This window comes from Anabrus simplex, chromosome 12 (genome assembly GCF_040414725.1).
Source record: "Anabrus simplex isolate iqAnaSimp1 chromosome 12, ASM4041472v1, whole genome shotgun sequence".
Classification (NCBI taxonomy): Eukaryota; Metazoa; Arthropoda; class Insecta; order Orthoptera; family Tettigoniidae; genus Anabrus; species Anabrus simplex.
The window spans coordinates 91767353-91783856 of record NC_090276.1 but is presented as its reverse complement, the minus strand read 5'-3'; the positions used below and the strand labels follow the sequence as shown (position 1 = coordinate 91783856).

Sequence of the window (16504 nt, the reverse complement as noted above, 5' to 3'; positions counted from 1 at the left end):
TGTAGATCGAGGGCTACGGATTTGGTTCGTATTCATACGCATCTGTATATACAACACATCATACAGAAAACAACCACAAAAACACGCGATAGTGAGTACGGTATATATCCCTCCACATATGATTGCTGTTAGGAAAGGCATCTGGCCGGAAAACTAGGCTAAGTCCATACAAAATCCTACGCTAGGTAATTGAGAAAAGGCTAAAAAGAAGAGGAGAGAGTAGTTGTTAAATATTTCCCCCAGAGGCTGGGTGGATCCTCAAACAAATTCTGCTTTATAATTTTTAAGACAGCGAAAGGCACGGCTAACATAATGCTTGTTTGGAGGTTTATGAAGAAGGCATGTCATATTAAAAATTTCATTATTATTATTATTATTATTATTATTCACCGGGCGAGTTGGCCGTGCGCGTAGAGGCGTGCGGCTGTGAGCTTGCATCCGGGAGATAGTAGGTTCGAATCCCACTATCGGCAGCCCTGAAAATGGTTTTCCGTGGTTTCCCATTTTCACACCAGGCAAATGCTGGGGCTGTACCTTAATTAAGGCCACGGCCGCTTCCTTCCAACTCCTAGGCCTTTCCTATCCAATCGTCGCCATAAGACCTATCTGTGTCGGTGCGACGTAAAGCCCCTAGCAAAAAATTATTATTATTCAATTATTTTAACAAAAATATTTCCAATGAGTGCATTCCTCTCCCGTTGGTCTTGACTGTAGCATAGACAAGTATGCAGTTCACACCAACACGCTAGATGTCACCATCGTCGCTGTTCGCACTCCACTCAATGCTGTTGAGATAGAGCTGTCCGGTATTGGTGTATTAAAGTATTTGGCTAGGGTGGCATTATTTATGTGCTGATTGGCCCATGCAATTCTCAACATTCTTCTGCAACAAAACATTCATCTTCTCCTTTCTTAATGTCCATGACTCACACCAATACATTAGCATGGTAAATATGGGACAATTTACCAGTCTGTTGATCTTTCCACAGACTTTATTTATTTCATTACCTCTTTGTCTGGGCTACATCTTCATTATTTTTATTTTTGAGGTGTTCAGTTCTAAGCAGAATTCTTGGCTCTCCTTTTCAATTAACTAAGTGAGTAATTCTTCATGACTGATCTTACTCATTTTTAATATAATCTGTCTTGTTCAGGTTACTAATTCGCTAGCTGTGGCAGAGGGAGCACTTGAGTTTGAGCACCGAGATCTTCACTGGGGAAATATTCTCCTCAAACGAACCGCTGAGAAGACCAGCCGGTTTGTCTTGGATGGGGAAGAGTTCCATGTTCCTACCAAGGGACTACAGGTAATAGAAGATTCACCTTTAATTTTGTTACAGAAAGTGATTCCTTCATGTCTTTAGTCAGTCATGTTTCTTTTCATTTCTAGGTGACCATAATAGATTTCACTCTCTCTCGGATGACTTATGACGGCTGCTCTATCTACAACGATCTGGCACAGGACCCCTCGCTCTTCATCACTCAAGGAGACTTCCAGTTTGAGGTTTATAGACTGATGAAAGACACTGTCCAGTAAGTACAAATATGTTGCTTTGTTATTTGGGTCATCAGTGTCTTAAGATGGGTCCTATCATTCAATCTCTTCTTCTGGTCAAATTTTGTCAAATTGTTCTGCTCTCACCAATTCGATTTGATGTCTCTCCACTTGTGAATTGATTTACCCATCCCATCTTCAGCATTCTTCTGTAACTCCACATTTCAAAAGCTTCTATTCTCTTTCTTTCTTTCTTTCTAAGCTAGCTATTGGCCATATATCACTTCCATACATTTCTCGCTCCAAGAAAAAGTTTTCAGAAACATCTTTCTAATTTCCATATTAATGTTAAAAGTGAGCAAATTTCTTCATTTAAGAAAAGTCCTTTCTGGCTTGTGCTAATCTGTAGTTTATGTCGTCCTTCCTTCTGCCATCATTAGTTATCATACCCTATTAACAATATTCATCTATTTCCTTTAAAGGCTAGGTCACACTTGGCTATTTTATAGTAGAGAGTCAGCTAGCAACGAGTACTTGCTGTTTAAATCGCTCAGTGTGATTAAAAAAGTCGCTACTCGCTGTAAGCCCAGCAAGAAAGAAAATCGCTGCGAGAAGAGTTGGACATGTTTAACTTTTCTCACTGCTAGCTAGTCACGTGATCATCACGCAGCGACTCATCACCTTGTGTGACAGCATAATCGCTGATACAGGGGTGCACAGTAGCGAGAAGTTTTAGCTTAAAACACCTTATAAATGTACTTTCCAGTGTTATGATTTAAAATGAGTAATATAAAGTGGTCAGGTGATCAGATAATACCATTTCTGGAGGTTTTACGGAATTATGAGGCCCTGTGGGACATTTCGAGCTGTGATTACATGAAAGGAGATCGTAGAGACAGTGCTTATTTTAAAATTATCAGTGAATTAAACGAGTTGGGATTTACGGTTACGCTAGATGAGGTTAAGAAGAAGATAAAAAAACCTAAAAGACGCATACAGAGCAGACATTAGGCTGTCACCACTTGCCAAGCATCATAGTGTTCCAATTTTGGCCTGCATGAGATCGCCATGCGCAATTTCGTATTTTGCTCTACAATAAGTGGTGTAATCATTTCAAGCAAGTCATTGAATTTGCGAGTGTTCATTCTTAGAACATTGCGTACGCTTTCGGATCTTCCGCAAAAAGCTCTTGCATTAGTCTGTTGAAGGCTCCAAGCTGACCTCTCCTTTCTATCCAGTCTCTCACCCATTTATGTTTACTTGATTCTTTCGTCAACACTATCAATAATTCGCAACTGACCTCATGCACTGTAAGTCTCAACAAATGTCTTATAACATTACACCGCAATCCAACAAACGGCATTACTATAAAACACCACGAAAATTACACAGAACTCAGCAAACTAGTCTACTGAAATGCAGAAACACAGTGTTATCGCTGCTTGTACCTCTATATAATACCCCTCTTGAGTCTTTGTAATGTCAGTATAAAAGGTCCGTTATTGGACATTATAAACTTTCCAGCTAACTCATTCCTGGTTGCCAGCGTTTCGCCCCCGTGTGCTAGACTGATGAGCCCAGCCTAGCACACGGGGGCGAAACGCTGGCAACCAGGAATGAGTTAGCTGGAAAATTTATAATCTCCCATAACGCACCTTTTATATTGGTATTATAAATTTACTCATTCGGAACAAATAATTCAGATTCCATATGGGAATCAACATCTATATCATCTTTGTAATGTGACATAAATTCTCGCAGCGATTTTACTATCAGCCAGAACTCACAGTTAGAACTAGCAACGAGAATATCGCCAGGTGTGACCTAAGCTTAAGACTTCATTTCCTGATCTAATATTTCTTGCTACACCTGACTTCTTTGACTGCACACCATTACTTCTGTTTTGAATTTACAGTATGACGTCATTAAGGCGTTTCTGCTGGGAACAAGGAAAGAGAAAGTGTTAAACGAGAAAACCTGCCTATCACAAAATTTAATATGGTCTTTTCTTAATTATGAAGGTCCACCCAGTGTATACTATACATAGTCCAGTTTAACAAAAATTGGACATTCTCAATACACATTACCGAGCTCGATAGCTGCAGTTGCTTAAGTGCGGCCAGTATCCAGTAATCGGGAGATAGTGGGTACAAGCCCCACTGTCGGCAGCCCTGAAGATGGTTTTCCGTGGTTTCCCATATTCACACCAGGCAAATGCCGGGGCTGTACCTCCGCTTCCTTCCACTTCCTAGGCCTTTTCTCTCCCATCGTCACCATAAGACATATCTGTGTCAGTGCGACGTAAAGAAAATAGCATCATCATCATCATCAATACACATTTCCTATAGGTCATGTTTCAATCCACTTGGATCAACTTCAGCTACATGGTTGATTAATAAAATATGCTGATCATTTTTAGTAAACACGCTTACACATTATCAGGAGCATGTAAACACTAAAAATACAATAGATTTTCCGCAATTAGTGAACACATGGATGACCACAACATACATATACCTCCACAGATCAAGATTTAGGTATTTTACTTATGGTACAGACAGGCACATTGCGAGACATTTATTAAAAAATATCACGTACATTTAAATCAAATAAATAATATGAATTTAAATATGAAAAATCAATATACTATACAGTGAAATAGCAAGCAGCATACTCCCTCTTCAGTCCCTCAATAGCAGTAGCCGACCTTCCAGTTTGGTGTCACTTTAGCTGGGTCCGACGGGGAGTGAGTATACACATTTAATTTTTGTAGCCAAATTGTTCTTTTAATTATCTTCTACTTTTTTTTTTTTTTTTTTCAAGACATCATCTTCAAGATTTGGATAAATGTCACATTTCACTGACATCTTCAAATTAATAAAACTTTGTTCTGTGTTCACATTAGGCCTGAATAAGATGATTTTATTCATGCATAATAAACAAAATCTATTTTTTATGATGTATCCATGATGTATCCATGCTATATAAAATAATTTTAAAAAATGTTTTATTCTGAACTTAAACAGTATACATGTGAATGAAAGGCTACTTTTAGTATTAGGAAAAATGGATTTGAACTTTTATATAGTCATATTTTTGAATTGTGAAGTATAGTTTTTAAGAGCGTAATTGTATACTAAAAATGATCTGCGTACTTTATTATTAATAAGCTATGTAGCTGAAGATGATTCACTTGGATTGAAACAGAATGGTCAGTTTTAGTTAAATTGGACTACTGTAGGGTTTACTATTGACTGGATCGACCTTCATAATAAAGAAAACTTTTTTAAATGATTTTGTTTGTCTATATGGAACCAACATGAAGTTTATTACTTGCAAAATGTTCTGTTGAATGCCGAACTATTCTTCCTGATGTGTGCATTTTACGTTTTGTATCTACAGTTTCTGGAGATGAGAGAATATTAAAAGTTGTGAAAAACACAAGAGGACAAATATGAAAACATTAGCACATGGACCTATAAAAATAGACGTATTATTGCAGGTCACTCTTGTTCTAAAACAAATTGCAGTTAGTTGAACCCCTATGTTTCGGAACAGTGCTTAATTAAACATTGTGTTTTGGCCTCACTATTCGAGCCTGAATTGCACGGAGGTTGGGCTCACCCATGTGTGAGAAAACTATTTTGGCTGCCATTGTGAATGTGACAACTCTTCACATAATAGTCGAGTAAAAAGTGCGAGTTTAATATTAGCACCAACTCTAAGTACTTACCATCGACCAGAATATTACGTGCACTCAAGCTCGGAGGCAATTTTACGAAATAACCAACAGGCCTGCAGAAAATCCAATATTTTACTTGTTTCATTTCATGTTTGGTTCTGCAGGTTTGGAAGTTTTAATTTATATTTTAATATTTTTTACAACAGGTGGAACACAAAAATAAGATATAACTCCATGCGCTAGGATCATGTGAAATTTTCGTGTGTAATGTAGAACTCATTAATGATGCATTATGCTTTGTGGTTTCTTGTCAGGTTTGGTGACACTATGTGTGCTGGTGTTATCTTGTGTGTCTGTGGTGTTTTTATATTGGTTTTGGACACAGATATTTAGTAATGTATATGCCATATGTGTCAGCCATCTTGTTTTTCTATAATTACATCCAAAGATATAACAGAGAAGAAAGACAATATGAATGCTGTCAGCTGTGCTGCCTAGTACACGGAATCTATACTTATACGTAGTGTCCACATTCTGGAAAGTCAGGGAAATAGACAAAAAATCTGGAAAGTCAGGGAAACTTCCCCAATGATGGATTTGAGGGGGATATTTATAGGCTCTAGTCTGCTGTATCCCAGGCTATTGTAGTATTTCCTTTTCAGGTATTTTTTCACAAGAAGTGCACAATATTCTACAGTTTTTTTTGTGCCCTTGTGTCATTTATTTCAACCATTTTTATGTTCTTTTTTATTTCATTTCTAGGATGCTCTCTTGAAACTAATGACAATGGCTAACAGGCAGTGTATATTTAATAAACTTCAGCTACACAGTACAGTGTTTCCTGAACCGAGTGGTCGGTTGGACATATTGGTAAATGATGCAACTTCAGCACATTGTAAAGTGTGTTGTAAATCGTTCAAACTTAGTAATATGGGTAAACAAGCAGTCGCTTCTCATGCTAAAGGACCTACTCATATAAAATACATGAAAGTTAAGTCTTCCCAGCCATCAATTTCTTTCTTTGCAAAGAATACCTTTACTCCATCTCTGCCTGAAGATACGCAGCCAAGAATTAGTACTACGTCCATAGCTACAAAGGAATTAGCAGTGCCAGGAACAAGTCAGAGGAGTTTAAAGACTTTCAATGTGAATGAAGATGATGTTACATCGGTTGAAACCATATGGGCTCTCCAGGTTGTCGCTGGAAAGATGTTTTTGAAATCTTGTGTTGAAACCTCCGCAGTTTTCAAAACAATGTTCCCAGATAGTAAAATTGCTCAAAACTTTGTTATGGGCAAGGCTAAGACTTCCTATGTTAAAAATAATGGAATAGCCCCATATTTTAATGAAAGTTTGCAGAATGGCTTAAAATAGTGCTCTGACTACGTTGTTTGTTTAGATGAATCGTTAAACAAATTTGTCCTAAGAGGACAAATGGACTTGTGCATAAGGTTTCCGGATGTAAATCTTCAAAATTTGCAACAAGGCATGGAATAGTGTATTTTTAGGCAGGGCAACTGCATATCATTTATTAGATAGGTTTATACATGGACTCACCTTAACTTTAGGGAACATTTTGCAAGTCTCAATGAATGGGCCAAATGTTTTTATTAACAAACTTGAAAATCATTTGCAAGTGCTAAACCCCAAGGGCAAATCTCTTCTTGATATAGGCATATGCGGTTTGCATACAGTGCATGGATCCATGGAAACTGGGATCTCCAAAATTGACTGGGACCTTTTTCATTTTTTCAGGTCTCTGTACAGTCTTTTTAAAATAGCCCTGCTCAACATGCTAAATGTAGACATAACAACAAGCACCACATTTCCTTACAAGTTCACTGCAATAAGATGGTTGGCAAATGGACGCTGTGTTACTCAAGCTCTTAAAAAATATATAACCGCATCGACAAATTTGTGAAAGAGTGCACTGAAGAAAACCTTCAATACCTTAGAGAAACAGTGAAAAATCCACAACTTAAGGCAAAATTAAGTGCTTTTAGAAGTATATTGTCAGATGTTGAACCTTTCCTAAGAAGATTTCATAGTCAGAAACCTATGGTGCCTTACCTGTTTACATTGCTTGAAGAACTTACGAAAAACATAATGACGAAATTTGTTAAGTCTGAAAACATAGCTGTAGCAAGAACTTCCTAAAAGTTATTTAGACTTACAAGATATTGTCAATCTGCTATAGTAGAAAAAGTGGATATTGTTATGCTGCCAAGAGCTTGCTCAAACAATTTAAATGTTCTGAAAAAGAAAAAGTTACTTGTAAGAATGATAGCCTACAGATGTTGATTCCCATAGGGAATCGGAAATATTTGTACGGAATGAGTTAATTTGTAATACCAATATAAGGTAGGTGAGGCAAATAAGGCCCACTTACAGATAGATTGCCGTTTGCTCTTAAAGTAACAGAGATACAAGAATTTGTTTCAAATAAAAAATGTTCCTTGATGTATCTTTTCACCAGATATCACAAATAAGTAATTGTAAATGTATCCGTGGTTCCCACATAGCGCAGTTATGTAATTAATGTAATTGGGCCTTAATTCCTGCTCTAACATGTAATAAGGCCCGCAGTGGAAGAGTACCTTAACCTCATCTCTATGGGCAATTACGACGTCAAATTGGAAGAGGAAATGGCATGTTTTTTAGATAAGAAGTGTTAAGACATGTTCATTAATTCAAAAATATTTATGTTGAAATTTTAAAATTGAAAATATAATATGAAACATTTCACCATGCTACGTAGAGGAGACCTGAATTTTCTTCTTTAAAAGTTACAGGAAGCATAATTTCCTCTCATCTTACTTCGAAAAACCAAGCTAATGTGCTTTAAAAAAAATTAATCATAACCACTAAATATAAAATTCTTGAAATTTAAATCACACAAACATTAAAAAAAACTCTTAATTTTCAGACAGTCATTTTTAACTTTTCCTTTCCTTATTTAAAAAACTAAGTTAATTTACTTTAAGATAACATTTAATTCTGTATGAAATAACAGTCTTTGATATTTTGAAAACGAAGTCTGAAAACACAAAAAATTATGAGCATTCAGGACAAAAATAATCTTCCTTGTCGTTTATAGTCAGTCCAACACACATTTCATGCACCAAAACTCGGCAAGTTTTGCAAGCTCGCATGTCCGCCACGTATTCTTCCTGGCATGCAGCACAAAACCAGCTTATATCCGGGGTTGTTTTTAATATAAAACTGAAAGCTTCCAAGAGAACTGCTGCTCGGTTTGTAGCCTACAGATGGAGAGGTCATGTGGTCAACATAACGCTTCCCTAGGTTTTTGACCGATGCCGCTACTTACAATTGTTCTCACGATGCTGGGATAAAGCCATTCCAGATCTCCTGGCCTCCTGGCTTTTATAATTTACGTGCCAATACTGGGAATCGAATCCAGGCCAAGGAGCTAGCATGCTACCCTGAGATCACCGCGGTAGTCTTTAATACAAAAGTCATGTGTAAGAACATGTCTTCGGCTTCAAATTCAGATCAATACCAATGTGTACACTGGATAAAAAGTATAAAATTGTTCGCTTATTTAAAATAATTTTAGTCTATTTAGTATATTTGTGAAACTTGACGACCTAAAATAACATTGGGTTAGCGTATATTTGTATTAAATTGAAACTAAATCTTTCGTATCAGCTGCAGGAAATAAGGCCCACATGTTGCAAAGCATGGGCCTTATTTCCTGCATCGTGACCTTGAGGGTTTTTCGATTGCACCATCTAGTGTTCTTAACCAAATTCAATAAAATATACACCGTTTCATTACTTATTTAATGCACTAGTAGATACATACATTATTTTAATGCTATCCTAGCACTAACATTCCTTTTTTTTTACTTCCCTTTCCAAAGAAAAGTTATAAAAATGAGATCAACTCACCTTCCCGCGTCTTGACTCTGGCCTAGCTACCAAATACTGAGGAGGGCCGAGTTCTCACTTTCTCCAACAGGTAGCAGGCATAGACAGTAAGCAGACGTATAGGTTTACTACTGACCAAAGAAGCGGCAAATACGAAAATCAAACAGTGGGCCTTAATACCTGCTGGGCCTTATTACCGCAACCTACCTTAGATGGTCTGTTATTGGACATTATGAATGAATGAGTTGGCTGGAAGGTTTATAATGTCCAACAATGGACCAACTATGTTGGTATTATAAATTTACTCATTCGGGAAAAATATTTCAGGTTCCTATGGGAATCAATATCTGTATCATTTGATGGCCTGTCAGGCATCAGTTTTCGAAAATGAGACAAGTCTCTCATGGTGCATTGACCCTGCCGGTAGCTCCAGGTGGCCGCCACGGTATGCACTAAACATGCATCTTGGTAGGTGTGCTGTTTGCCAACTGATGTGCCCAACTTGGCACACTGGGGCGGGGTGCTGGCAGGCAGGAATGAGTTGGCTGGAAGGTTTATAATGTCCAGTAATGGCAACAGTTGCACAATATCTCCAAGTTGCCCAGACTGCCAGCATAAATAATCCTGACCTTGCAAGGAGTAAGGGCAGAATCAAACAACAAATGGAAGCGAATGTCACCTTTAAATGCACAACAATCAAAGAAGAATGGAAGGTTGATGATCACTAATTCGTGATGCAGCAAAGAAAAATCAGACAGAATGGCACCGACGCCCACAGTACCAACTGCTTCAAGCTTCACGACCCCGGATTTCTCTTCAGCATCATCATGACCTTCAAACATATGACTTAAGCTGTCAGCACTGACATTTTCAAAATCTTTAATGTGCTTAACGCAGAAACTGAAAGAGGATATATAGAGAGCCCGCTTAGTGATCCGTCTGGTTCTCTTGGGACGATTCAAGATCCATGAGAGAGCTTGATTGTCAGTGTTACCGTGTTTTTGCGGTAGTTAGAGGTGAAAGAAGGTGCGGGTGTGAACGGGTCTCAAGCTACGAAATTAGAGTTCATGTAAAATTAACAAGGTTATATTTTCTTTTCAAAATAAAGAAATAACAAGCATGGCAGGTACAGAGTAGCAAGGCAACAAAATGTAGTTACAGTATTTACCGGATTTGGGCTTCGCGCCCCGACTTCACAATTCTTTGTCAATCAGCCCAACCTTACTCCAAAATAAGTTTTAACAGAGGGGCAGAAAACCCCATTCATGCTCAGGAGCACTTGCTCCAAATTACACAGAAAAGCCTCCCCGAGGCATACAACACTCAATTTTCGAGAAAGAGCCACTCGCTCTCAACATTAAGCCTATTAAAGGCCATACCAAACTCCACCTTCAAGTTGTCCTCTAAGGACATAGATACAGGGGTAAAATACCCAACCTACTGAGGTCTATTAAGTAAGAAAAAAGGTTAATTACATGACCTCTAAAATAACCACTTGAGAGGAGGCGACCTGCACTCCTAATACATTTGTTTAAAACCTACTTGACACTAGGCCATTAATGCAGGGGCTAATCCCATACTAAAGAGGTGACTTTAGAAAGGAACAATTTACATTACGTTAAAGAAGAATAGGTTGAGAACAAATAAGTTCACCTCAAAACAATATGAGTGGGAGCTCGAGAGGGTTAAGCACTCTCTATCCCAATATGCAGTTTAAAGATAGAATAGATACCAAGGGTCTTTACATCTTAAGGAAGGTTACATTATGGAAAAACTTCGGACCCGCCCCGAGAGTTAAACTGCTGAGCTAGCAAAGAAAGAAGTTATTAATCGGCCATTACCTTGTTGTTGACCGCTGCCGAAGAAAGAGGCGCTTCCCGCCCCCTGCTATGTACTTTACACACTAAAAGATGGAACAGAAGTGGCGCAGAGACCCAAAAATCAGCAGTTTATATACTCTCGCGGAAAGTTCGAGGCGTTGTTGGAATGAGAACACCCTCCCACCAAAACTTTATTGGTTAGGGATAAGCAGCATATTCAAGTTGGGGGAAGATACATCAGATTGGTCAGAAATTAATTAAAGAAATTCGGGATTGGCTAAATACAAAACAAGGGGAAAGAGAGGGGTATACAGCCAACTTAAACAATAACAGAAAAAATTTAACAAGAAACAAACTTTTGAAATAAAAATTTCTCCAAAAAACAGTTCTTTCACATCGCACTAGGGTGCACCATTGTAGTTTTTCAGTAGTGTCCTCTAGAAGAGAAAGTTCACACTTCTTACTACCGGTAAAACAAAAATACATCAAAAGTGGCACAGTTCAAAAACTCCAAACTTTCCAAGTAGTGACATCATCTGAGAAACTTGAAAATTAATACCGTCGATAAAGTTCAGACTTCCTCCAGCAGAGGAGTTTCAACTGGCGCACATTTTAAATTAGCGGCGTGGAGGTGTACCGCCCGGTACAGACCTCCCCCCCCCAAAAGTTCCTCCAGGGGTGACACATGAAATTTGTTTGAAAACAAGGTCCAAGTTTTGATGTTGATATGGAGATTAATTGCAGAAGTATTTATAAGATTTTCTTAAATTTGGTTTGATCCAGTTTCGAAATACTTGTTGTAACTGGTGAAGTAAAGTCTTTATGTTTGTAGAAGTTGAATTCAGAAGGAAAACTTTAGTTTTTAAAGTTGAGGAAAATTTTCTAAGTCCATCAAATATTGCAGTAGAATACCCAAGAAAAGGTAGTAAAGTTGAACTGGAATGTCCATATAGCTGGATATGTACTTCAAACGTTGATGATTTTAACGGCCAGACCAGCCGCCACTGCTTGCGTTCAGAGGAGGCCGCCCGGGCCCCTCAAGTACCCTGAGATAGCGCTCGCCCGCACTATGAGGGGAGCAGAGGTGTAGAAGCACGCCGCGCCCGCGGTGAACATATACAGGCTGCGGGCCAGTAGCAGGTCGTGCGCCGCACATCAGCCTTGGCCGGGAGGAGAGCTCTGGCTTGCCGTGCACATGTCGTCCTCGCTGGGGTCGAGGGGGCCCTTCCTCTATCCCAGTCGCGGCACGGCGCCGCGCGGCTGCGGGGGCACTGAAACATTAAAGCTAGGCGGCAGAATTTGTTGGACCATCATCTTTTTTTTTTTTTTTTTTTTTTTTGAGGGCACAGGCTTGTGGAGAGGTTGAGGGGCCAGCGGCGTGCAGATATCCATGGCATTAAATAAGCCACTGTGTAGAGTGGAGCAGGAGACGGGCGCGTGGTAATGGCCGTGGCAAGGACAGGATGGTAGTTTAACGGTTCGGGGCAGGTTTTACAAAAATGCTTACATATAAAACAAAATATTATAGAAGGGGCAGAAAGCCTTAAAAGTGAAACTCAAAAAAAAAATATAACCTTCATATTCCTTTCAAGATAATATGAGGCAAGATAGCACAGAAATTATACAGGTTTCACCTGCGACAGGTGAACCCTAAATATCCTCTCGGTGGCTGGATTGCTTAATAACAACGTAACCGGCGTAAGGAAATCGAGAATGACACACGGCCCATGAAATCTGGGGGCAAGCTTGCCCGCGGGAACAAATTTCTTGACCATTACCTGGTCACCTACCTTCAAATGGGTGGGTCTCCGTCCACGATCATACCTTTCCCTAACCTTTTCATGAGACACTTTAAGATTGGCTTTAGCCTTCTTCCAAAGATCTTTAATGTTGTCCGGATCTATTGTCTCAGGTAGAATGTCACTCAGAGACCAGAGGTTAGAGAGCGGCGTGTTGGGAACAAACTTGAACATCAAAGAGGCTGGAGTAAATTTATGTGATTCATGAACCGCCGAATTCAAAGCAAAAGCTAACCAATGCAGGGACGTGTCCCACCTGGAATGATCTTCATGATGATAGGCAATAAGCGCGGACCTGAGATTACGGTTAACCCGTTCAGCCAGAGATGGTTGAGGGTAATAAGCCGAAGTAGTCACATGAGAGATGGACAGGTCAAAGCAGAATTTACGAAAAAGATTTGATGTAAATGCCTTAGCATTATCAGACACAATATATTGGCACGGACCAAAAGAGGCAAAAATAGAATTTAAGCAAGTAATGGTGGACTGAGCGGTCGCCAGCTTAGTCGGAAATAACCAGGAAAATCTTGTAAAACCATCTACGCATACAAAGATGAACTTGTTGGCATTTCCCTTTGACTGGGGGAAGGGTCCTACATAATCAATATACAGGCGTTCCGTGGGGCGCGACGCTTGATGCGAAGACAAAAGGCCTACCTTGGTGGACATGGTGGGTTTACTGAGCAAACAAAATTTACAAGCTTTTACTAGTTCACGGATTTCACTGTCCATACCCTTCCAGATGAACCTTTCACGAATCTTTTCACGAGTTTTAAAGATTCCAAGATGCCCCCCTAATGGGGTCTCATGATAGTACTTGAAGATCATAGGCACAAGAACAGCTGGAACGACAACCTTCATCATCTTATCATGCCTCGAAGGGCAACATAGAACACCATTCCTCAGAACATAAGGGACAACATGTTCCCCAGAAGAAAGGGTTTCCATTATCGGAGCCAGCGTCGGATCTTCACGTTGGTATTTCTCGATATCCCTAAAGAGCATGGGAGCATCTGTTAAGATGGCATTAACACCAGATAGTATGGACTCGGGAGGTGATGAACTGTCGACCGGTTCGTGGGTCTCGACGTCATTGGAAAACATACGGCTGAGTCCATCAGCAACAACATTTTCGGTACCTCTGATATGCCGGACATCGAATTGGAAGGCAGAAATACGGATGGCCCAACGGGCTATACGACCAGTACGACGCGGCCTACCTAAGACCCAGCTTAAGGCTTGATTATCTGTCTCCAGGTCGAATTTGACATGTTCCAGATAGAGACGGAACTTTTCTAAGGCGAATAAGACTGCCAAACCTTCGAGCTCATAGATGGAATACTTGGCTTCTTGAGCCGACAAGGTCCTAGATTAATAGGCGATGGGTCGCCTCCCTAGTTCAGTCTCTTGAAGAAGGACTGCAGCAACTGCTGACGACGACGCGTCGGTTTGGACGATGAATTTCTTCGAGAAATCAGGCATAGCAAGTACAGGGGCATTACAGAGAGCTAATTTAAGATCTTCAAAAGCGGCTTGTTGAGAAGGTCCCCACTCGAATTTGATGCCTTTGCTACGAAGAAGGTTCAAGGGCGCCGCTCTATTAGCGAAGTTAGGAATGAACTTCCTGAAGAAATTCACCATACCAATGAACCTGGCGATACCTTTGATGTCCTTGGGAGGTTTAAAATCACGGATGGCCTGTGTTCTAGAATGATCGACTGCAACACCATCAGGTGACACAATATGCCCTAGGAATGACATAGAGGGCTTAGCAAAGGCAACCTTGGACAACTTGACAGTTAACCCAGCCTTACGAAGGCGATTGAGAACTTCAAGGGTTATGAATTTCATGTTGTTGGTCCGTACTGAACTGAGAATAACATATGAATAGTAACACAGTAAGGTTTCCACCTATTCAGTACTAATATGTAATTTATAACATTGTAAATACATATTAGTACTGAATAGGTGGAAATGTTACTGTGTTACTATTCATATGATTGAGAACTTCTCGCAGATGATCTAGATGTTCTTCAAAGGTCTCCGAAAATACGACGACATCATCCAAGTAGTGATATAAGTACTCAAATTTGATGTCGGAGAAGACCCTATCTAGCAGCCTAGTGAGTACAGCTGCTCCCGTGGGGAGCCCGAAAGGCACGCGGTTGTATTCGTATAAATTCCAGTCCGTGGCAAACGCTGTAAGATGTTTAGACTGTTCCGCAAGGGGAATTTGATTGTAGGCTTGATTCAAATCCAAGATGGTGAAGAACTTGGCCTTACGGAACCATGAAAAACAAGAATGAAGGTCGGGAAGGGGCACAGATTGTAACACCACCTTCCGATTGAGAGCCCTATAATCAATGACAGGCCTGAAGCCCCTTTGGGGTTTCGGGACTAGAAAAATAGGTGACGAATATGCCGACTTAGAGGGCCTAATAATACCATCCTTCAACATCTGATCGATGATTTCTTTCAGAGCCTTCATTTTAGGTGGAGATAGCCTATAAGGTGGAAAACGGACAGGAATTGAATCCGTGACCTCAATTTTGTATTCAATAAGGTCAGTAACACCAAGAGTATCAGAGAACACCTCTGGAAATGACTGACATAATTTACGAATACTATCAGCCTGCTCCTCAGGTAGATGTCTAAGGTCTAACAACATCTCATCCTGGGTAGGCGAAATAGATGAACATGATACAGAATTACACTTTAACAAGGGGATTTTACAATTGGACGCAAATTTGAATGTGCACGACTTACTCTGAAGATCGAGCACCAGACCAGTGTGAGAAATGAAGTCAGCTCCCAATATGATCGGGCAAGACAGGTGCTTAGCCACAAACAATTTGATTTTCCATGTAAATTTAAAAATACGAATTTTGACCTTTACAGAACCTAGGATTTCCAATGGAGATGAATTAGCCGAAACATATTGAACAGGAGATGAGACATAGTCAGGTAGTTTACAAACAGATTTCAATTTAGAATACCATTCAGCCGAAATAATCGAACAAACACTGCCTGAATCTAAAAGAGCTGTTACAGGTTCATTATTTAACTCAAGTTTGAGAAAAGGAACCGGTGCGGGGGTATCCGCCGCAATCCTAAGACACTCTTTGGGGCATTCAAAAGATAGATTTGCAGATTGAACATTCCCTGAATTTACAACCTGTTTGCCAGGGGCTGAGCCTCGGGAAGATGGATTAGTCGACTCAGCCGAAGCCACTAGTCACTTTTGATTGTTGTTGGAAGTTGCACCTGAAGTTGAGCAGGAGGGGGTGCTATTCGAATTGGGATAATTCTTGGCGATATGTGAGAAAGCCCCACATTTAAAACAGCCTTGTGATGAACCAGCTCCATTCCTTGTCCCACTAGACTTGAGCAATGGGCACTTGTTCCGAAGATGGTCGGGCGACCCGCAAGCATAGCATTTACGAGGTGTGACTGGTCGGCGAGGAGGAGGAGGCTGAGGATTACCAAAAGAAGGAGGGGGTTCTTTCGCGACACGCAAAGAATCGGCGTATCTAACTCCTTCCGCTGAGACGGCCAATGCTTCAAGTTCAGAGAAGGTTTGCGGGCACGCCGCGAAACACAAATATGACCTATAGGATTGTGAAATTCCTTCTACAATAGCCTTTACAATCTGATCTTCAGGAAAATGAAGGGCAAACACCCTAGTATAGAATTTAATCTCTTGGATGAAGTCTGCTAAGTTTTCATCCAAACGCTGTACACGATAATAGTACTTGTGAATAAGGGAGGACCTGGCCCTAGCCGGGATGAAGTTAGCTAGCAAGTGGGCGTGGAAATCC

The 16504-nt window shown here is 40.1% G+C and overlaps 1 protein-coding gene across 5 annotated transcripts in view; it reads left to right on the top strand.

The window, feature by feature from the left end:
* The window catches only part of Haspin (haspin), a 369818-nt gene that overhangs the window by 341928 nt on the left and 11386 nt on the right, over positions 1-16504 (top strand). For all 5 annotated transcript variants that reach the window (XM_068229912.1, XM_067156416.2, XM_067156420.2 and 2 more), the window contains 2 exons: positions 1155-1307; positions 1391-1533. In XM_068229912.1, the coding sequence (XP_068086013.1) occupies positions 1155-1307; positions 1391-1533 (296 nt within the window). The remainder of the gene's footprint in view (positions 1-1154; positions 1308-1390; positions 1534-16504) is intronic.